The sequence below is a fragment of the Pyrus communis genome, chromosome 4 (assembly GCF_041283825.1).
Source record: "Pyrus communis isolate YQ-2024b chromosome 4, ASM4128382v1, whole genome shotgun sequence".
NCBI lineage: Eukaryota > Viridiplantae > Streptophyta > Magnoliopsida > Rosales > Rosaceae > Pyrus > Pyrus communis.
Genome location: NC_142568.1, coordinates 3,695,250 through 3,718,616, shown reverse-complemented (window position 1 = coordinate 3,718,616; position 23,367 = coordinate 3,695,250). Strand labels below are relative to the sequence as shown.

Below are 23,367 nucleotides of genomic sequence, written 5' to 3'. Positions count from 1 at the left end.
AAAAAACAGGGGGAATCCAACAAAAACGGTTTGTGAGTTAAATGGTGATGGAGGAGCTCCTCCTCAACGCGCTCTCTCTCTCTCCCCTCCAAAGATCTCATGCTATTCCGTAGCCTCTCTTCCTTAGGTAAGCTCTTCTCTCTCTCTCTCTCTCTGTGGATATTTACAGACACAAACTCACACACAAACATTTTGTATCAATGATCCGATCGCCGTCTGATCACCAATCAGTTCCTGGATCCAGTTCCAAATTTCAATTTTCATTTCCATTCATTGCTGCATTTTTCACCGTAAATTCTTAATCTTTTTGGTTGTGGATTGTCCTTTGGCAGTTGATTGGATTTCTGGATTGGGTATTTGAGGTTTTTCCTATTTATTTTCCCCGCTGTGTAATGGTAGTTGTGGAGGTTGAGGAGAAGAGGGAAGGAGAAGGAGAAGAAGAGGATAGGTAGTGGTTGTATTGGCGGGTTTCGGTTAACTTTGGTATTGGCATGTCTTGTGGAGGTGAAGAGGACAAGCAATGTGGTTGTGGGAAATCAGGTGCCGCCATTAATTTGCAAAGAGTTGGTTCAATTGTGCGAGAGATTAGCGACCCATGCCTCTCTCAGTCACCTATAAAGGTGGTTATAACTGTAAGATTCTCACGTTACCAATATTTGTCTTTGTGCATTTTACTTAGCTCCGTCTATGGCCTGTGAATTGTCAATCCAACTACCTTTCATGTGCGTATTTGGGTTCGTTTTAATGCTTGATTAAGTTTGAGAATATTGAATTTTGCACACATATATATGTTAACATGTTCCGTTGTCAGATAGTTTGACGTGTTATATTGTTAGACAACCTGTCTGAACTTGATCAGGTGGATTTTTTATCCAGCATATCTGTTATAGTTTAGATTCTCGTTAGAGAACATTTTTAGATATATGTATATACATTGTATGTGTGTGTGTGTGCGCGCGCGAGTGAGCGCAGGTGGGGTATTATTTAATTAGGTAAGGAGTCAAGGAGTTTCCAAAAAAGTTGTCAAATACAACCGTATAATGCCATGCCTTTTTCTGGTGAATCAAGCTCATATAACATATTAGGATTTGGTTTATGACTGATGTGAGATTGTGCATTCCACCACATTTTTTTTGGAGCATAACATGCACCCAATGTCTAAAATATCGGCATCAGTGGAAATATCGATATGCAAATTTGTGCAAATATCGATATCGGTTGCCTTTGACCGAAATGATAGAAATTTGCTCAAAAATGCCAAAATTTAAAATCAAACTCGAGAGAATGTCATGTGAAACCACAATATGTATGAATCAAGAATTAATGATTCAATACTATGTAAAAAAATAAGTATGTGATGTGTGAGAATGACAACTTCCTTCTAATGACAAGAATAAAGTAAAGGATATAATGGATAAAATTATACATAACGTAATTGAAACTTTCATCGTGAAAGCAACACAAGTCTTATTAAATTAAACTAATACCATAAAGAAAAAAACTAATCCATAAAGAATGCATAGGCTCATGTAGTTAAAACTGATATCTTAATCTTTCATTTTGACTAGGCCTTCCAACGTAGTACTTTCCCATTGCACCAATGCCGACACAAACTTCTCGACACCTAATTCTAAATCCTTAACAGCTTTAAGCCTTAACATATCGTTCTCCTCCAACCAGGCTCTCAGCAAACCAAACAATGAATCGAGACATGAACAAACCCAAAACAAGAGAGCAAGCATCATGTTTAAAAGCTCAACATTTGAGAACATTCAATAACATGCTTTGTACCCAAAACCTCAAGTTTTAAGTTTTAACAATTGGCTTCGTGCCTTGATATCAAAATTACCAGTTGCAACATACTAGAGTCACAAAGATAGAATCTTGAAATAATACTGAATGTAAAATTGAAGAAGGCAGAACCTCAATTCACTAAGACATTTTGTCGAACAGATTACGTGCAAGAGTGCACTAGACAACTGTGTCCAATTCGGCGCTTGATCTTGAAACCCCATATGGTATAGATGAAAACCCAAAAATAATTCAACTCTATAATCACAGATTACGTGCGCCTAGTGAATGGCATCGTGCCTACAACTTCAAACGAATCTCGAAATATATCACCGAGAAGGACTGAAACCATAACCTTGCTGAAAGCCTGAAACCCATCAAAATAGTTGATCTGCCAAACTTTTCCAAACCTCTGCTACACTAGAAATCAGCAAGTTGAATTCACGGAACAGATTGAAAACTCAATCTTCAAGTAAGCAAATGATACCAAAAGAAAACGTGAAAAAGAAACAAAGAAGAAAATGAATCAACCACCAATCTGCATATTCTCTGCCAAAATTTCTGCACTGATATAAACAATTTCAAAGAAATTTATTGATTTCCCGAAAGATATGGGGTGAAGTTTTCACCCCCAGTTTCCATATCTTTCCCTGATTTTTCGATATTTCCACAAAAGTATCAACCATATCGAAGAAATTTCCAACGCTGCATGCACCAATGTCATTATTAAATCAAGGGAACTCTACTTGTACCTTGTTGGTAGGTTAATCCTCCAGTCCAGTAGTCACAGACTACGTCTTAATCTTCTGGTAGTTTGGGTTTTGTTGGACAAGGACGAGGGCATTGGAAGTGATATTAGAGTCACAAATAAACTACTTCAGATCTTTCTATTAGTTTGGGCCTTTGGAACAAGGGTGAGGGAGTTACGTATGATATAGTAGAGTCATGGCTAGGCTGGAACATTTTGTGACTGACCATTAGTTGACCACCATAACGTAGGGTGGAACAATTTGTGAAGAGTGGACCACTAATCGACCTCCATGTAATGAAATTACCATAATGAGTTTTCTTTTGTTCATTGTTGTATTGTTATGGAGCATTGATGTTTTATGTCCCAATGATTCAGGTGAACAAAATGCTTAAGCCGGAGAAGTGGCAGGCAACATTTGATAGCGATGGGAAGAATTTTGGTTTTCAGAAGGCACTCAAATTAATAGCATTGGGGGTATGTTGTTTTACCATGGAATATAATATGTGTCTAATAGGTAGCGAGTTTCTTCTAACATTTCAATTGAATTTTCTATAAATTAAAGGTCTGTTTATGTTATATTTTATGACTAATTTGTTTTACAAATAGTAGGATCATGATTGGGGTTATAAATACATCATTATTAGGGTTGCAGATGACCTCTATTTGCAACATCCCTAATCCTTTCACTTGATTTCATCGCCTTTAGAAATGTGGTAAACGTGTTTGAAGAGAAGTTGCACGTATTTGTTTATTTGGTACAACTTGTACTATCAACTGTGAATAGGCATGGAATTTCTGGTGTACATTCTCTCATTTAAAACCGAAAAAAAAAAAAACTCTCATTTCACTATGGCATAAACGTTAACTATTCAGGTGGTATTCTGTTGGCATTTTCAGTAATCATTGTCTGGTTTACTGTGTTGATTTGTTTGTGAAAGCTAACTTTGTTTTATACGTGTTTGTTTCAAGAATGTTGAGTCATTTTGTGATTTTAAAGTATTGAGATTCCTGTGTTAAAGATGGCTAATGTAACATTTTAACTTATGATTACAATGAATTTTGTGCTGCATTATAGGGTGTCGATCCATCTATAAGACCAGAAGTCTGGGAATTTTTACTTGGTTGTTATGCTCTGGGTAGCACTGAAGAGTCTCGGCGGCAGTTGCGGACAGCCCGGAGGTCTAGTTCTTTCTTCTTAGTTCTTAGTGTTCTTGTTTTGTTTAATTTTATACTTTTTTAAATCTCTTGTACCACTGGGAAAGTGATCACTTATTCCAGTCCTCATCTTCATTCACTGGCCTTCATGTGGTCAATGATGGGTCAATTTGACGTCATGTATGCAGGGCATGTAGTACCTTTCCATTCACTTTAGTCAAAAGATAAGGACAATGCAAAGTCGGTTTTTCTTTGGTCTGAAGGGAAATGCCCCAACCTTTCTAGACTCATTTTGCTCCATAACGTGACTGGTTATATGGCTTGTCATGCATATCACCCAAGCTCGACCTTTGATATGTTGCTTGTGCTATTAAACTAGATGGCAAACCAGGTCTCATCTCATCTAGCCATGGTGTAAGTTAGTCTGTAAAATAAATTCTGGAGTAGATTTATCCTTAGTGTAGACAGGGATTAAGAATGAAAATAAATCAGAAGCCGTAATTCAGCTTTTATTCCCCTTTTACACATTAAAATGCACCATGAACTTTTCTTTTCAGTAAAGAATTTTATTTTATTTATTTATTTTTTGAATTAGTAAGTGCAATTGAAGTACAATCTGTTGGATTTGTTTGTACTCATCATCTTCATTATGCATGCAGGGAACGTTACAGTGACCTGATTAAGCAGTGCCAAATGATCCATTCAAGCATTGGAACTGGTTCACTTGCTTATGTTGTTGGGTCCAAGGTTATGGATGTGAGGGCACCGTCTAAAGAGGAGGATGGGAGGGAAGCTAAAGTTGAACATAGACAAACTTCTTTTGATAATACTAACAAAGTAGAGAATTATTGTGATAGGAATAATAATTGTACAGATACATCATATGCATGCCAACAAGAGAGTTCTAGCGATTCGGTTGACCTTGTCAGTCTGAGGGAGAGCACAGATAGTGTAGCATATGATTCTTCTTCTTTCATACGTACTTCAGGGCCACATGACTGCAGCTCCCCAAAGCTAGGGAGCGAAGCAGATGAAACAAAACATGTACCACAAAGTTATTTTGACTTTCCTCCTTTACCTGTTGCTGATTTGTTTGGAAAGTGTGAAGAAGATAAAAAAGAAGGTGGAGTGCACGATGATAAAGTTTCTCTGCAACATAAGTCCAGGTCGAAAAAGGACAGCATGCACAGTTTTCAAGTCAATAACAATGTAGACTTAGTTATTGAATCAAACTGCTCACCATCCAAGAAAGTTTCATGTGTCATTAACTCTGAAATTGAATTGGTTTCTACTGATGCCCATCAATCGGTGACGCAGCTGAATAATATGGGTAACAAGACAGAAATGGTAAACGGGTTGAAAATATCGGATGTACCAGAAACAGAATTTAGAAATACAATCATGTCTCAAGGAGGGGCTGTGAATGAAGACAGGGTATCTGAATGGCTTTGGACTCTCCACCGAATAGGTAAGTTTTCCTTTCTTACTTATTCTTACTTGTATTTACGTACTTCTATATGGAGGCGGGAAATTTACTCGTTCTCATCCATGGATATTTTTAAAGAATTGTTTTAAGTTGACTAAATCTACCTTTTTCAGTTGTTGATGTGGTAAGAACAGATAGTCATCTTGAATTCTACGAGGATGCTAAAAATTTAGCTAGGATGTCAGATATTCTTGCTGTTTATGCATGGGTGGATCCAGCTACGGGATATTGTCAAGGTTGTTTTTGTTATTAGTTTGTTTTCTTAAGGCTCTTTTCTGTCACCACATAATTTCTCTCTAACAGTAAAATCTTAAGCTACCAACTTATCTCAAAAGCTGCAGACGTAAGTTTGACTTGAAAGGAAATTTGTTATTTTAGGTATGAGTGACTTGCTGTCTCCATTTGTGGTTCTCTTTGAGGATGATGCTGATGCATTTTGGTGCTTTGAGATGCTTCTAAGAAGAATGGTATTCTAAACTTTACATATAAATTGAGCTTGATAGTTCTATACTCCATCACTTACATTTTCTTTTCAAAACCTTCTTTCAGCGTGAAAATTTCCAAATGGAAGGACCGACTGGGGTAATGAAGCAGTTGCAAGGATTGTGGAATATCTTGGAACTCACAGACAGGGAAATGTTTTCACACCTGTCACACATAGGTGCTGAAAGCCTGCATTTTGCATTCCGGATGCTGCTTGTTCTCTTTCGTCGGGAGTTGTCTTTTAATGATGCTCTTTGTATGTGGGAGGTTTGTGCTCTTCAGTTGCTCTCTCATGCTTGATATGGTTGACTACCCAAAGAATTGATGAAAATTTGGGCCACATAGCCTGCATTGACAGTTACAAAATGGATGAGCTATGGTATTGGTTAGATGCAAATATTAATTTGTGTGACCTTGCCATACTTCATACAGTAAATGATGGCTTGCTGCTTCTTTTGCTGTGTGACTTTTCCTGAATTATTTGACGTCAAAGGGGCATATTTCATAATATTGGTTTTAGGGTTATAAGCGCATTTCCTTGTATTGTAGTACGTATGATGAGCTTGGTGTTATAAAAATTACAAATGGGAAAGAAACTTAGCCTATGGAGTTAGGAGTTTGGAGAGTAAGCTCTAAGCATGTCTATAATGTTGTTTTTATTTTTTATTATCCTTTGTTTCTTTTGGCCGGAATGTATATGATAAGTTAGAATGAGATATTTTCTACTACATATTTACTTCATAAACTGCAGCGTGTATTTGTATAGTTTTAACTTGTCAGTATGTTAAATGCAGATGATGTGGGCCGCTGATTTTCAAGAATCCTTGGCTTACAATTTAGATGACAACTGTCTGGAAGCCTTGGTAGTACAACTTCCGAGTGATTCTGAAGCAGAATTGAGGGTTGAAACTGCTGAGAGTGGTGGTCATACAAAGAGCGGATCACATTCAAATAGTGGCAATCTAGAATGCTCCGTGTCTGACACTGGAATGAAGTCTGGATCAGCCTATAATTTTTGCGGGTTGACAAGGAATTTTTGGTCAAGGAATGACCGGATGCACATCTGCTCTGTGGTCTCATCAACAAGGAATGGAGATGATGAATTACCGGTCTTCTGTGTTGCAGCAATCCTCATCATGAACCGTCAGAAAATTATTCGCGAGACGCGTTCAATTGATGATATGATAAAGGTAGGTGCTGCTATCCCTTAATTATTCAATTTCTCTGTTTGTTTTCAGCCTGTCAATGGTTACTTTTCTGGTGACCTGGGATATAACATTTTGGGTCAGATTTTCTGCACTTTTGTTTTTCGGATAAAACACAACAGTTTTTATATTTTAATATTTTTTATACAACAATATTGGGCGGTGGGGAATTGGCCTAAGCCACACAATGGGCTGCCATAATTTGGTATGGAAGTCGCCTTTCATGGGAGTTGAACCATAGACCTCCCACTTAGAGGAATACCACTATACCAAAGTGCTAGTGGCAACACAACCTTTGTTTAAGACTGGAAAAAAGTATTAAGTAGAATGGATGAGAAGCTCGTAAAATCTAAGATGCACCTTCAAACTAAGGGCTCAAATCAAATTTAAGTTTAAATTACCCTAATTCAAGATAAATAATATTAAAGGCATATCTTTTTACTTCCTTGGAATGAATGTCTAAAGAAAATTCATTCCCACTTGTCATCACTGAAACCAATTGCTCATTTCAACTGAGCTATCCACATAAGAGCTAATATTGCACAAAAGTGACTGCCTTGTTAGCAGCCGTTAAATGATTTTGGTTGAGGTTATGTTACTTGTAAATAGATCTACTTGAGAGGTCTTAGCTAGTTTTGCTAGATGGTGGATTTCTTATCCAATATTTTGTAATTCATGTTATTTTTTAATAGAGTGTTATCGTTCTTCTCAAAAAAGAAAACGAAAAGAAAGTGACTGCCTTGTTGTCATTCCCAAAAGGAATACCTTTCCACCAACAGGAAATAGAAATGTAAAGGACACCCCTCACCACTCCAAACACATCCAATAGCCGCGACCAAGTTTGCATTGTGAACACAAGTGCAGAATGATACAGATTTAAAAAGTCAAAGTTGTATAAGCGTCAAATGATATTGATTGAAAATGTTGGATTAGCACCCGGGGAGTATATGTATTAATTTTTTGGGAGTATGTGTGTTTTCATAGAGGCCTGTAATGATATGGGGTATCCTAAAGTCAAAGCTGCGCAAGTGTTGCTATTAATTATGTGTGTGTGTAATATCAAGGGACAATTACTGTTTTTTTGTTTGGGGGGGTTGTGGGGTTGGGGGGGGGGGGGGGGGGGGGGTGTTGGACACAGCTAATAGTATTACAATCATTATTTGACACTATTCATTGCTCCGCAGACTTTCAATGATAAGTTGCTGAAAATCAATGTGAAAAGATGCATCCGCTCAGCGGTCAAGCTTCGGAAGAAATATTTCTACAAGGTTAGATCTTTTGATTTACTATTTCCCTCTAACAATTAGTGAGTGAGTTAGACTACTGGTAGTTCTCTGTAAATTTTGAAGGGAATTTTCTCACCATTCTCTAAATTAAGAAATAAATCATGGGATAGCACTACACATTGCTAGCGTGTCCCCTTTCTGTTATTCGTGAAGTTTCTCTATTTGCAATCTAAAATCCAATGTGCGTGTCTATATATGGGGGGAACTCATAAACAGGGATCTCTTTCGATTAGAAGCAAAAGGGCTTGCATGAGGGGGCCAACCCTCATTGTGCTATTTCCCTATTCACAAATCATCATGGAATAATATCCAAATGGAAAACCATTTAGTTATTTAAATTGTTAAGCGATTTTCGGTTTACCTAAATTTTTGCAAAGAGTTTTCTTAAATTGTGGACATAAAACATAGGCGGTTAGGATCCTTGGACAACATTGTGGGGTGACCCCAACAATCGGATCCCTTTTGCTTTTTAGGAAAAAGGGACTTTTTCAAGGAGGGGACCATACATATACATATTACATACGTGCATATAGAGGTAGTCTCTTTTGTGGACGTCCACTTTAGATAATGTCCACAGGTGCAACTTTCAAGCATCCAACAAGGTGTTGTGATTAGGTCTACACATGATTATATGTGCATAATTATGATGCACTGCAAGTCTGCTCGTATAATTTGGAAAAGTTAGAAAATTAATATAATACAATGGAAGGCACCATTTTTAATGCACTAGAGTGATTGTGGACGAAAAAGTAAAGAAAATAAGTAATAAACAAAGAATGAGACAAAAACACAGGTGGCCAATAATAGAAATGTACAGAGACTTTCCATTTCTGCGTATGGAACTACCATTTTGTTGCCTGAAACTGTGGATATTGCTTTGTGGATGCTTTTCCTGAAACTTCTGTTTGAACCAGCTTATCAGGAGAAACAGCCCTGCAGCTCGGAATGGTGACTAGGCTTTCTTCATTCCCAGATAGTATCATGCTTGAAGCACACTCTGATCTAATTATAGTCATAAGTTCAAGCTGATGTGCCATTGAGGTTTGCAGATTGGTCCAGTTATTTGCCCTTACGTTGTCTCCTTCACATTTTTTTGCAAGGTAATTATCATGTACTTCTCTTTGCTTTCATTTGTATGGAAACCCCGCAATCGTTTCAGTTTGATCTGATTTGGAAATGTTCCCAGATGAGTGCTTTCTCTTTTCCTGTTCCTAGTTTTGGTACATTGCATAACATTCAATCAAATGATAATTATTTTTTGTCTGAAAATCATGATGTGTTATTTTATATTATTTGTCGATGGGGTTAATGACAAAGTGAATCCGTATTTATGTTTTAGCAGAGTGGAATCTAGATTTATTTTTAGGACCTTTCAATTTAATAGTAATTATTTGCTTATATACTATAGGAAGGTAATATTGGACTGCCTATTAAAAGGACCTGTTGTAATTGGATTTTTGTTGGGCATTTTGTTTGAGCTTACGTAGTTTGGTCTACATCCCTTCTCTCCTGCCAATTCTACCACTCTTCTTATTCTTGAACTGGTTGGTCACATGCAGATATAAGTATCTTATCTTTTGATCTTTCTTTCCGATCAAATGGGATCTTCTTGTACGTTTGATGCTTTGCTTTTGCATTGTGGTCATTTTTCTGGCCACATGAGGAAAAAATTTAATTAGGTGAAGATATAATGAGGATAAAACATAAGGGACAGTGAGCGGCACAATCATACCGGTCGTGAATTTTTATAAATGGGTTGAAGTTTTAGTTTAGAAATATAGGACACGTTTGGTTTAGCAATAAAGGACAGGTTTAGTTTAGAAATAAAGGAAACTTAGTTTGAAGCTTTTAGTTTCACAACATACGGTGGAGAACCTGAACATGATACCGTGCTATTATAAATGGGTTGATCATATGGGTCTGGTTAAGGTTGACCATTTTTCGAATTGAACTGTAAATTGCACGCCACGAAAACAATCTGTTAACACGAATTGTCACCCTTAATTACACCAGTTTCGTGCCTGACCATAAATTTTGATATCTCTATGGAAAGGCAATGAGCAAAGGGAGATATTTGGTTCCCCAGCAGATATTCTATTCAAAATATTTGCTAGATTTCTAGTTACAAACTTGTTCCTAAAATCTGTCGGCTCTGGACTCCATAACTGTTTCCCTTTCTCCTTAATTGTCTATATTTTTCTTTTTTAACTTTCGAGCGGGTCGATATTAACAAATTTACGGTGTTACTCCTGAAATGATTTTCAGGAGCTCTATGCTTCCAGTTAGTATTTGCCAGAGCTTATATTGTTCTCTTCCTTATCTTGAAGCCAGCAGCGACATTGCAAAGTTGGAAGAGGTTTCTCTGTTTTCGTGCTTGGAGTTCTGATTGCTTAAGCTTTGATGGATACCTGTTACAGGTTTGGAAAACATGATTTTTTTTTTTTATTAATCTTGTAATCTTCGTTACTTAATGACGCTTACACTTCCAAGAGTCTGTTTAGTTTTCGTTATATGTTGTGGAGTTGAGGATGTGAAAACTTGGAAGGAGAGTTTTGTTTGACGGTTATACAAAATATCGTATGCTGAGAGTTACTTGAGTCACAATCTAAGAAACTTTGTTAGATAATTTTATTTATGAATTGGAAATGTACTTTTCTTTAGGTCATTACCCAAATTATTCCTCCTTAACCAACACAAAACACCACCACCGAGATGACCGCATTTCCCTTCCCGAATCTCTCGACGGTTCACACTGCTACTCGCCATCTACTTCTTGTTTGGAACTCGGCAATTTTTGCGTATCTCGCCCTGGTTTCCTGTCAAAACCTGGTACTCTCCCATCCGGTACATAGACATAGCGAATGCCTTTCGAAAGTCTTCAAAACCGGCAGCAAACTCTTGAGTGATCTCCTTAGTGTCATTGCTATACAGTAACTGTTGATCGATTCCAAGTACGGCTTTGTGCGACAGAACTCTGGAGTAGTAGGTTTGTGTGAAACTGTAGTTGGCACCGAATTGCGGGTTTAGGTACACCAGAGGGTCGGTCTGTCCCTTTTTCGTTCTCGGCGGGCAGCTCTTTCTCAGATCGTTTAAGAGTGAAGGGTCCATGCTTGGGTCTGGCTTTTTGGTGCCATTGAAATTGTACAGCCGATCAAGAATGTAGCGACAATGTGTTCTCCCCATTGAATGTGCACCTGAAACCAATTGAAATGCATTTTAGTTTGAGAAACCAATGATCCCACATCTAAGTTACACTTGCGATAATCTAATTTTCCGTTTTAGGGGCCGTTCGTTTTTGGTTATTAGTGAAATTGAAAACTGAAAACGAAATGGTTGTTAATGAAACGGGGATTTAGTTTCGATTTTGGATGGTGGTGTTACCTAGGAGGGTTGCCATATCCAGTACGTTCAAGCCTCTAGAATTGAAGTATTTTAGGGCATCCTCCCATGTGATGGAGGGTGAGGGAAGATCCACTGATGACCTGGTTGATGTCAGACCGTCTCTTCTTCCTGTCAGAACAGGATAAGATGGTGCGCCATCCTGTTGATATATAAATAAATACATGGATAATTATTACTATTTTTAAATAATAACAATATAAATTTTGGGTGCAAATAGTAGTTTTTCATGAGAATCATCAATTTTTCTTTAATGGTACGTAGCATTGAGGGTTACGAAAAACGATTAACAATTAGAAATCAAATCTAACGATTAAAATACTAGTAACGCTGAGTACTACATATATTCAAGCCGGACCAAAAGATTGTATATAGTAGAATTCAGATCCTCTGCGAATCTAGAAGTCTAGAGCCGAGATATAGAGAAATCGGGATTATTCATGAGAGGGAGAGAGAGATATGAACCCTTAATTTGTGTGATGTGAGCTAATTAATTGGAACCATAAGATTAAAATAAGTTATTCGAATTTTAGAATATGTTTCCTCGATATTCTAAGAGGATCTCAATTCATTTATAGTTTGAGAATATGGTACCAAATGAACGGCATCCCTAGTGGCGAGGTTGAGAATGTCGGCGCAAGAGACGACACCGGGGCACCGCTGCTCGAGGACGGTTTTGATCTTGTCAATGACAACAAAAGCTCCAAGCCCGTAATTTTGTGGTGCAGTTTTTTCTGAGTCTTCACCATCAAGGAGGATTGATGCATCACAACCCTGCATTTCCATATGTATAAAAATATAAACAAAACAAAACAAAACAAAACAAAAAAAAATAAAAAATAAAAAAAAAACCAGAGAAATTTAAATGATTTGTTATTTCATCATATAGCTTAAATAGAAATACTTTTTACTGAAAAAAAAAGTTGTACACTACGTGCTAAAATTTCTTTTTACTGAGCTCTCTTTTGAGTCATAAAATGTAGGTTCGCTTAATTTAATGTCCAAAATATATGTTTTTTACCTCAATTGAAATTTTCGAAAGAAATATTCATGGTTATATTCACACACAAAAAAAACAAAAAAGAAAAAAAAAGGAGGGTAAATTTATTGTTAAATAAAAAAATAAAAAAAAGGAAATGGAGAATTTATCCTTCGGCGTGTTATATAATTTAGGATAATGCTAGAGAGACCAAATTTTTAAACTAACAAACTAAATGGTATGTAACCAGTAGAAAATAAGCACGTTAATCAACACTTAAACATCCACATCATTAAATTTACAAAATATGATTTAAAATTTTGATTTTGATAGCATTACCCTATGTTTTATTCGCTACCACAATGAGGTGGATATTCTAACCAAAAAAAAAGTAGTCAATCAGATACTCACTAACAAATTCTCTCTTACTACATTTCAAGTTTAAACTCTCTTTATTTCCTCTCTTTATTTCTCTTCATTAACTTACATAATAAAAATAAAAGTAAGATATTTACTAGAAAAAAAACATAATAAAAAAGCCAACACACACTTAAATCACAATTTACTAAGGGAGTTAAACAATGTTAGAAATTTATCGTGTTATTTTTTAGTAATTACCTTGCCTTCGAGTCAGGAGGGCCTAGAATATTTTATACAAGTAGTTCGCGGGGAAGTTGAGTGATTGTTGACTAGGGAATGATATATTAATATTGTATTGTTTTCTTTGCGCTACTTCAATGAAAATGCTAGGGAGATGATCTACTTAAATCATATTTTGTAAATGGTATCTCTAGCATTACGTCAAACTAAATTGATCCAATCTGTGATAGAACGAATAGGAGGTGGTAGACAGTAGAAACGAAATACGTACCGTTACAAAGCAATCTGAGTAGACCAACCGGAGGAGCTTGGGAGTGATGCTTTTATCCTTTTTCCAAAACAACTCCACTTGGTGCCGGATATAAACCTCTGCATCATCACAAGTATTGTGAGTTTTGTAGTAATGCCAAGTCAACTTCGGCCTCGGCACTGTCGAACCATCTGCACTTACAAACCCTAGACAGAAGCTCACTGCAACTAAACCAAAAAATGGGAGCACGAGAAGCACAAATCTCATCTGGCTTCTCATCGTCTTTAATCTGCTGTTTCTCTCCCACCAAAAACTCTCGTTTCAGAAAATAGTTCCGATCGAGTACTAGCTCTTCTGCATGCACTGAGACTTGTACTGTTTCAGAAACCCTAAGGGGGTTTATATACATGAACTTTTCAGGGTTCTGTGGTTCGTACACATGGAGTGACCGACAATGCCAAGTTGGATATGTAATTTTGTGTACATTATTCTAATTATTTATTATTTAAAGGCCTTGGGGGTGGTATAGCTATAAGATGTTGGTGACTTAGATCCCAGTCTTACGGCACCGTGTGACGGAAGTGCGGGGGAAAATAGGCTGTTCACATGCACCAAGGGCAAGGGCTGGCTTCAATAACCTTCTTACACGCTATCTTGTACGTGATAACCGAGCTAAATAATATCGTAGTTACAAAGGAACATGGACCAATTTAGAGAGAAATTTTTCAGTGTATTGAAAAAACGGACGTATACAACAAATGTTATAATACAAGTTGTTGTAGGTTTTTTTATTTTATTTTATTTATTTATTTATTTTTAAGTATCCAACAATTTGTATTATAACATTTGGTGTACTAAGTCGTTTCCAGCACATTGAAAAATTCCTCCAATTTAACGATGCATGCGAGCTCAGCCTAGGTTTTAGGGTTTGAAATCTAATCTTATTACCAAGACAAATTCTGTGATCCCATAAATTTTTAGAATCCCAGGTTCATAAATTATACGATTAGATCGATGTCCCTGGTACTCGATGCATATACCAGCTGTTAACATTTGATATGTGCAAGTATTGGTTGATGAAGTTACCAAGTTAGTAGTAATTGACTGATTGAATTTTGAGTCGATCACTAGCTTGTGATAGATTAGTTTATTACCTTCAGATTAGGTTAAGAACTTTGTAAACAGAAAAATGTTTCGAGCTACTTTTGCCAAGCATTGTAAAAAAAAAAAAAAGGAAAACTAATGAAAAGTGCTTGAAAACTTTGAGTTTTAACGATAAAGGTAAAATAAATGATAAAGTGAATAGTACCATGGTTGATTTTTTAGTGTAAAAATATGATTTTTCGTTAAAGTAAACAGTACCGCAGACTTTTCGTTATAACTTAAAAAAAAAATGAATTTGATTATTGAAAAGTGCTTTTAGCCCTTTCTGTTCAACGAATGCACTTTTGACTGTATTTAGCAGAAAATATTTAAAAGGTCTTATAATGGCCCATAAAAGTGTTTTAAAAGTGAATTTTCATTAACCATTTGAATTCTCATTAAAATCTTACGTGTACACTTACAATAAAAGCACGCTTAACAGAAACACTTACGAGAATTATAGGTAGTTAAGGAGGTTTATGATTTATGTAAAGAAAAAAAAGTTCATAAGTGCTATATAGGCTTTAGTTATTCGACATGCTGGATATGGCTGAAGGTATGGCGACTCATTAGTTCATAACCATTATTTTTTTAATATTTATTTATTTTTAAATCATGCTTATTTGAAGAATATTGAAGGTTTTTGAAGACATTTTCCTAAGGCATGAACAAGCTTTGCTAAGACTATATATTCAATCATCATGATATATAACACTCTCCTTTCAATAAGCGATCCCTCAATCTACATCGTATTTCAATGACCTAAGCGTCTATCTTTTAGATCTTTATTCAAAAATTACTTCTATAAAAAATCACCCAAATCCGATATCATTTGAACGTTGAATTAAATGGTAGTTATATTAGTGTTTATCTAAAAGATCCTATTGGTCCATTTTCTTCACTACAATGATAGGTCTTAGTGATTTTGGATTGCGGGCAATTTTTTGTAAGGATGATCTTTGACTGACACCCTAAAATATAAACGATTATAATTATTAAAAGGTTTTTTTAACCAAAATGGTTCCTGAGATTTGCATAACTCCTCACTTTAGTCCCTAAAATTTGAAATTAATAGAAGTGGTCCCTGAGTTTGTCCACCATCAATCATTTTGGTATTTTCTTGAAAAATCTTTATTAAATAAAGATATAATGACAAAAATACCCTCAAATTTTGTCAAATTATTTTGGCCAATTGTTTATTAAATTGAGGGTATTTTTGTCATTTGGTCCTTTATTTTTCAAGGAATGATCAAAATGATTAATGATGAACAAACTCAATGACCACTTTTGTTGATTTCAAATCTCAGGGATCAAAGTGATGAGTTATGCAAATCTCAATGACCATTTTGGCTAAAAAATCTTATTAAAAAAAGTTAAAGAATGAGATCACAAGGTGTCTCTCAACTAAAGTTACTTAAAGATGCTCCAATAGAATGAGACTAATATATAAACATATACTGCTCTAACATTATTCTATATATAATATATCATATATAATATGCATGCATATCTGCCAAAGGCCAATGATATAACTTACCTATGCAATTGTTGACTGGCAAAAAGTGAAGTCTGGTGTGCATATGTATCCGACGACATATCTTTTTATCGTTCTTGGCAATCGCGTGCTAAAAGTAGACCACAGTTTGTGTTCTCGTGTTATTAAACTCTGAGACTTGAAGCTAATTTATCGGCATCAACAGCATATCAACACTTTTGACCGTCCATTTAACATGAGCTAAGCCCCATAGAAACCTTCTAATTTTATTGCTAATTCTGGGGTCGGTCTTGAGATATTTGGGGTCGGAAGCGACGCCGACAACAAGAAGGAGCCCTAGCTATATATGCCTAATTCTATACGAGAAGAAAAGGAATAGGATCCTCTCCTGATCAAATGCTCGGGATCTTCATGACCAACCAACACGAGCTGTTGGATTTTGATCCAACAACTACAATTATTATAACTTTTAAAAGGATTCACTGTTTGTAACCGTTGGATCAAAATCCAACGGCCCGTGTTGGTTAGTCATAAGGATCCTGAGCATTTGCTCAGGAGACGATCCTATTCCAGAAGAAAAGACTGAGGTCGGTAGGATGACTCAGATCTAGAGGCCTGCAAGGTCGCCAACTTCCTCATCCGGAGAGAGACCGATACCTCCCTTATTTGCATCCTAAAACCCTATATGCTAGAGGAAAGGCCTGACAGTGTTACCAAAAAGGATCAGTGCTTTGCATTGTGACAAGTTTTAGGAATTAATATTTACATATTTTTTGTTCAACGACTAATTGCGTTGATTGTTGTAAACTTCACAATTTTGTTACTGCATTTTTTGTCGACAAAGAACACAATTCCATTCCTTTTTGCCCAAAAAAAAATACCACATTCATGGTAAACTTGGAGATTAGAAACATAGGCTCTTCACACATAATGATCAAAGTGATTGACGGTGGATAATCTTAAAGATCACTTTTATTAATTTTAAATTTCAAATATCAATACGAAGAGTTATGACAATTTCATAAATCATTTTAGCTAAAAAATCATTTTTCTTTACACTTGTTAACTACAATGGATATGGGATGCATTTCACACGAGCACAGAGGTGTTAAACAAGTCGGGGACCACGAGCATGGTATGGGCACTGACATATTTAAATAAGGCAAAGCATGACACGATTCGTAAAAAGTGATTAGGCGTAAAAATAAGTTAGGCTTAATTTTTTATTAAGTGGGTTCGTTCAAACACAACCAACGTCCACGTGGGATTTGACACCTCTGCACGGGCATAAAAAACTCATATGTTAGAATCTATACGTTACATTTATGCATCTGAAATATAAAATTTTCAATTCCAAGCTACACTAAAATGGAAATTGATGAACCTGTTATACTAGTTTCAGTATTAAAATATTTAAAGAGCCAGACCAATTTATGAACTGTGATAATAATATGGCGGCGAATGCTGGATTCCATTACCCCAGCCAGCTCAATTATTAATATTCATGCAAGTTGCCATGCATGCTTCAAAGTTCAAACTCTATTGGCTTAATTAGATGGATCCGGCTTCTCTACCCTTACAGTCCTTATACATTTTTATTCTCTTTTATTTTATGCGATCACGATTAAGTTAAGTTAACATTTTATACTAATTTTTTATAGAGATAATAAGATAAAAAATAATATTGATATAAAATGTTAACGTAACTTAACTATGACGGTACAAATAGAAAGGAATATGAGTGTATAAGAACTGGAAGGGCGCCAGTTCCTAATTAGATTTCTGTATGGAAAATAGAAGCAACATGCATGTCTTTTCTGGTCAAAGCAATATCTATTAAGTTAAGTTGTTAATTAATGCAGTCTAATCAGGTGGCTCATCCATTTGCTGGTCTCTGATTGATTACTTGACGGGTAAAGCATAAAGCATTCAACAAGACATTACTTACTGAAGCAACACGTTCGGCTACTGGCCGACCTGCAGGAGAAATTTTTCGGAGTGCCGGGTACCAAGTGTCATTGGTGTACCCTCACTCATTAGGATTTAGTTTTATTTATTTATTGAAAAATAAAATTGAAAAATAGCTAAGATATCAAATTCTAATGAGTGAGGATACACCATGATACTTGATGTACCCAGCACTCCTAAAAATTTCTCGACCTGCCCTTTCACTCCAACTCAGTTCTGGGATCTCGCATGCTCATTTATTTAACCAAAAGCCAAAACCCTTATGCTTCTTATTTATTTGGGTGGGACTAGTTACATCTTCCCTTATGATTCAATATTTTCCCTGACATGATAGTCCCTTCAATGGTAGCAAAAATCTAGTCAGTTTCTCTAAAAAGATAGAATTTAAGGCTTAACTGCGTAACACAATCTTATTAAAATTAGTGTAGAATGGGGTATTTATAGGAGTTTGACTAATGATTTTCCACGTCATGTGTCTTCATTAATTGACCAAGGTGCGATATCCGTACGATGGAGAAAAGAATTGTTTCAAATATATTATTAATTAAATAATATCTTGAGATTATCTATCCTTAGTTGTGATTATTTGTTTGATTTAATTGATCTTTAATAAGAAAAGCTTAAAGATAAGGATTAGTTATTAGTCCTATCTTCATTTCCCTTGTCTTATTTCCTTGCCATGGGCATTAAAGCTTGGAGAGATTGTAGTCATTAGCTCAGGTCTTCAGCGTGAAATAAACGTGGGCCTCACCAATTTAATAATGGCATTCTTGTCAGTTGCATATAAAAGTCCACATCTCAGCTACAAGATTTTTGAGATTATTTTTTACTCCACAAATGCCTCAACACATGTTGTGTTGTGCATAGAAATGTGCATGAGGTGTAGAAATCCCAAGTTGAGTAGGCTAGCCCAAAGTAGTTTCTTAATTTGCATTAGATTTTGAGCTTAGATTTGAAATGAAGGTCTTATGGGAAAAGGAATCCAACTTATTCTTGAATTTATTTAACGAAAGGTGTTGAGCCCTTGCATGATAACGTAGATTCGGACTCAGTCGGTGGCTAATCTAACATCTAATATAACAAAATCTATTGTTTGACAAACAAAAAAAAAAAAAGAAAAAAAAGGATAATGCTAGGAAGACCAAATTATGTGTCACCAATAAGAACAAACACGTTAACTGATAATTAATAATCTAACCATCTACAATTACATCATTTGGTTTGCAAAAATGGGTTTAAAAAATTTAGTTTCCCTAGTATTACCCTTAAATAAACCCAGAGAACAAATTTTTTTTTTCAAACAAAAAAGAGAGGTAACTAGAGGAAATTGTTCCCCACCTCCAGTTTTCTTCTTTGTTTGCCCTTTGAAGAGTTGACTATCACCTTTTGCATCATTGTCGCCGCACCCAAGGTAAGAAAATGAAAAGTTTTTTATTTTTTTTATTTTTTTGGTGTGCCACGACGCGCTTGGATGCCATGGGGCTAGGTTGGTGCGGCTCGGTATAGAGTCGAGGAGAAGAATTGTGCGAAAGGGGGCGCGGTGCAAAATTGGAATAGCTCGGTTGTAGCCAAGCGGCTGGGAATCGCGATGCAAATGGACTGGCGCGGGCCAAGTCGCAAGAAGAGAGGCGAGCGTTAGGCCTACCCTACAAAGTTTGACTAGGCCTGGCGCTGGTCTCGATCTGCTTAGATGAGGATAGAGGAAGCCGGCCCGCTGGCACTTGGTGCTAGGTTATGCAAGGGAGAAGAGAATGGGTCGTAGAGCTTGGAGATGGGGCAAGGGGCTTATGAGGTTTTAGGCCTGGTGTGCTCACAAAAAAGGAGAGAAAGAGCACGGTTGGGCCTTCTGCCAAGTGCACTGGCGCGTTAGGCTTAAACATGGCAATTTCTTGCACGACTTGTTTATCAAACATGAAACAATATGAAAACAATGGGTTTTTAATCAACACGTTAACTAATCAAGTCATTATCAGGCTATCTGTTAAGAACCCGTTAATACAGGTCTACCGCGAGTAACCTGTTTCAACCTATTAATAAAAAGTTAGCCTGATAATTTTTAACTACTAAAAAAAACTTTACTACCCGCGAGTAACCCAATACCATCTTTGTCTGTATTCTCTCTGTCTCAACTCTCAATGGTCATTCTCTCTTTACCATCTCTCTGTCTCCGTCCAAGCCACTACCACAACCACAAGCGTATCTAATGTGCTTTGATACATTAAGAATCCGTTCATTTTTTTCAATTTGTATATCCTTGTACATTTAGTATTTTGTAGTAATGTACTAATGTATTAATATTTTTTTATTAGGCTCTTATTTTTGGGCATGTAATACTTTGTGTTTTTATGTTTTGAAGTAATATTTATGTGACAATGTGGTAAGTTGATACTAATTGAGTATAATGTTTTTTATTTAATTATTTATCGAAGTAAAATATATTTCTTCTTAACGAGTGACAAATCGGTTCATATTACTTGTTAATTTTAATAGGTCAAGTTCGAGTTGGGCCATATTACCCCGTCATTTTAATGTATTTGACACAACATGATCCGTTAAGATACGAATATGTCACGAAAACGACACGAATATGCTAACGCATAATATAATCGCCATATCTAGATGGGCTGATGCCTGGTGCGATGCCCTTTTAGTTTTTTTTTTTTTTTTTATTTCTTCATAAAGTCTTTTGAATATTTTTGGCTATTTTTATGCAAGAGCGATGAGTATCCTCCACCTAATTGGTCATTGGTCGAACTTCTTTTCTGTTGTTGAATAAAGAGATTTTGTCTCCTTCCTATTACTTGATTACTCAAATATTTTGGGAACTGTCTTTTATTATGTCGTTTGTCTTCCACTTAGTATGACTCATTAATTGACTTGTCATCTTGTAATGAGCTCAAAACTGTTGGGAGGGCATATTGTAGGCGAAGGCTATGCGTGACAACGTTGACTCATCTTGGCGTGTCTTAGACTCATGCTGCCGATGGCCCATGTCTGTGTCTATCTGTGGGACACTTGTCTTGGCATAATTGATCAACATTTTTTGGCACAACTCGTTATGAACATGTCATGCCAATGGATTTTGTTGATATCTGGTAGCAGTGAGCAGGGTAAGGCACACTTTTTCGCATTAATTGGCATTCAACCTACTATACGCTGGCAATGGTGGCATGTTGTGTGGGTTATTGTCGAGAGTCAGTCTACACATGTTTTCGCCTTTTATTAGCTTTTAAAGGTGTAAACTCTTGAGTTTTGTCGAATAAGATTGTTGAGTATGCGAGATGGATTTCCTTTTGCCCTCGAACTTCCTGAGATTGCTATGGGAAGTTATGATCAATGTCAACTTGAACTCTTAAAGTGGGTCATGCAAAGTTAAGTTTAGTTCCAACACTTCTAGAGCTAGTCATTGGAAGTGCAGATTAATTTTGACTTGAGCTTTTAAAGTGGATCATGCCAAGATAAGTCATATCTCGAGCTTCTAGAACGGGTCATTAGAAGAAAGGTTAAAATTAGCAAACCACTTTTAGAACGAGTCATTGAACGTGAAAACCAGTTATAACTTAGACCCTTAAGTTAAGTCATGCGAGGCCAAATCTTAGATAGGGTTTCTAGAGCGGATCATTGGAAGCAAGGGTTTCTATATTAGATGCCTAGAGCAGAACATGCAGAGACGAGTTTTGAGAGGCCGATTGTTAACTTATGCTCCTAGGCCGGACCATACGGAAGAGAGTTTCTAGTTGGGCAGAATAGCATTAACTTGTGCTCTTACGACAAACCATGCAAATGAAGTTTTAGCTTATAACTTGCTTGTTAGGCGGACTAGTGTCTAGCACTTCTAGAGCTAATATTTGGAAATGCATACTAGTTTCGATTTAGGCTCTTAAAGCAGATCATGTAAAACCAAATCATACCTCGAGATTCTAGAGATAATATTTGAAAATGAGGGATTAGATCTTGTATCCTAGGGCAAACCATGCGGACTTGAGATGAAGTTGGTCGATCGGCGTTAACTCATGCTCATAAGGTAGACCATGAGGATAAGGGTAATAGCTTACACTTCTTGAGCACTTCATTGGAAGTATTGACCATTGATTTGTGGATTTTTACCTCAGTTAGGCATCCTTATAGTGTATCAGGCACCAATGACATGTTCTCAAATGTCTTTGAGCAATAGTAAAAATAAGTTGTCATATGTGTAGTCTGGCTTGCTGAGTTTTCTTACCACCTCGAGTGTTACTGTGTGGCTATCGATAGCTTGAAACAGACTTTACACAGGTGTTGGCAGATAATAATATCAAAATAAAGATAGATTTTGCCTTAGTCTTAGGTGTGCTTTATGGACTGCCTATGCATATTTCTTTCTCAAGTTGGAGGTGTTCCACAGTCATGGGATGATGCCATTCATGGTAGTTAGGGTGTAATTCTCATTTTCACCAACTCAATCTATGATGTAGTATCCTTCTATGATGCCTTTAACTTTCAGGATCCTTTTCCCCTTACGGTCTCGTAAACTTTCCTTAGAACTATGTCTCAAATTAAGAAATATATGGGCTAAACCTTTTTCTGATAGTAGGATTCGTAACACAATCTTGTCACAGTTTTCTTCTAAAGGATCATTGTTGGTTGCCATTTCTCATGCATTTTGCTCCAAGTTTAACATATTGGTAGACGGAAAAGAGACTAGGATGTGGGGAGGCATAATAGCCACCATTTCATAAGCAAGGGAGAACAATGACCCAAGTGGTCTTCCTCTGTTGGTGTGCTGTGCCCGTAACACTCAGGGAAGTTCTTTGACCCATTTTCCTTTCTCATGGTGTAGCCTATTCTTTAGGTTATCTAGAATGGTCTTGTTGAAAGCTTTGACTTGCTCACTTCCTTAAGGATATTGAGGGGTTGACATTTGCTTTCGTATGCCATATCTTTCGCATAACTCATTAAATCTTGCATCGACAAAATGGGGCCCATTACTGCTAATGATAATATGTTGGATTACAAAATGACAAATTATGTTTTTCTATAAGAATTTCTTGATAGCCACCTGTGTGGTAGAGGCGATTGGCTTAGCCTTTACCCATTTAGTGAAGTAGTATGTGGTTACAATAAGCATGGTGGTTTTCTTAATTCCTATCTTTAGTGGCCAACTAGAGCAATGGCCCATTGCATAAAGGCTAAAGGCTGAACTGCAAATAGAGCTTGTCAACTGGTGCGTTTTTGAAGGGCTTGAAATGCTGGCACTTGTCACATTGCTTGGCTAAATTTTCATCATCTTGGCAAGGGGTAAGCTAGCAATAGTCTGCGAGTTGGGCCTTGTAGGTGAGTGATATGCCCTTAGTGTGGTTACCACAATTGGCCTCGTGTATGACACTCGTGATGCCA

The 23,367-nt window shown here is 36.5% G+C and overlaps 2 protein-coding genes across 5 annotated transcripts; one reads left to right on the top strand and one right to left on the bottom strand.

The window, feature by feature from the left end:
• LOC137723306 (Ypt/Rab-GAP domain of gyp1p superfamily protein) lies at positions 1–10,822 on the top strand. 4 transcript variants are annotated; one of them, XM_068462470.2, is made up of 12 exons: positions 1–127; positions 333–620; positions 2,918–3,016; positions 3,618–3,721; positions 4,357–5,165; positions 5,297–5,419; positions 5,562–5,650; positions 5,733–5,933; positions 6,461–6,856; positions 8,056–8,139; positions 9,072–9,257; positions 10,485–10,822. In XM_068462470.2, exons 2-11 carry the CDS (start codon positions 492–494, stop codon positions 9,111–9,113), a joined length of 2,076 nt encoding a protein of 691 aa, XP_068318571.1. In that variant the 5' UTR covers positions 1–127; positions 333–491; the 3' UTR covers positions 9,114–9,257; positions 10,485–10,822. The 4 variants fall into 4 exon arrangements, with proteins under 4 accessions (XP_068318571.1, XP_068318570.1, XP_068318567.1 ...); XM_068462469.2 differs by having other exon boundaries at positions 6–127; positions 333–632; positions 10,492–10,822; XM_068462466.2 differs by having other exon boundaries at positions 6–127; positions 333–632.
• Positions 10,796–13,736, bottom strand: LOC137723307 (Peroxidase superfamily protein). Its single transcript, XM_068462471.2, has 4 exons — positions 13,407–13,736; positions 12,151–12,330; positions 11,539–11,698; positions 10,796–11,351 (listed from the first exon to the last, which is right to left on the bottom strand). The coding sequence occupies exons 1-4, from the start codon at positions 13,662–13,664 to the stop codon at positions 10,924–10,926; spliced, it is 1,026 nt and encodes a 341-aa protein (XP_068318572.2). The 5' UTR covers positions 13,665–13,736; the 3' UTR covers positions 10,796–10,923.
• Between the last annotated feature and the right edge of the window lie 9,631 nt (positions 13,737–23,367).

Bases quoted from the DNA above. Each gene is read 5' to 3' on its own strand.
- LOC137723306 (XM_068462469.2), top strand. From the start codon at position 492: ATGTCTTGTGGAGGTGAAGAGGACAAGCAATGTGGTTGTGGGAAATCA. The intron at 3,722-4,356 runs GTCTAGTTCTTT...TTATGCATGCAG, and splicing joins CAGTTGCGGACAGCCCGGAG to GGAACGTTACAGTGACCTGA. The intron at 6,857-8,055 runs GTAGGTGCTGCT...ATTGCTCCGCAG, and splicing joins CAATTGATGATATGATAAAG to ACTTTCAATGATAAGTTGCT.
- LOC137723307 (XM_068462471.2), bottom strand. From the start codon at position 13,664: ATGAGAAGCCAGATGAGATTTGTGCTTCTCGTGCTCCCATTTTTTGGT. The intron at 12,331-13,406 runs GTACGTATTTCG...ATGGAAATGCAG, and splicing joins ACTCAGATTGCTTTGTAACG to GGTTGTGATGCATCAATCCT. The intron at 11,352-11,538 runs GTAACACCACCA...AATTGGTTTCAG, and splicing joins GGATATGGCAACCCTCCTAG to GTGCACATTCAATGGGGAGA.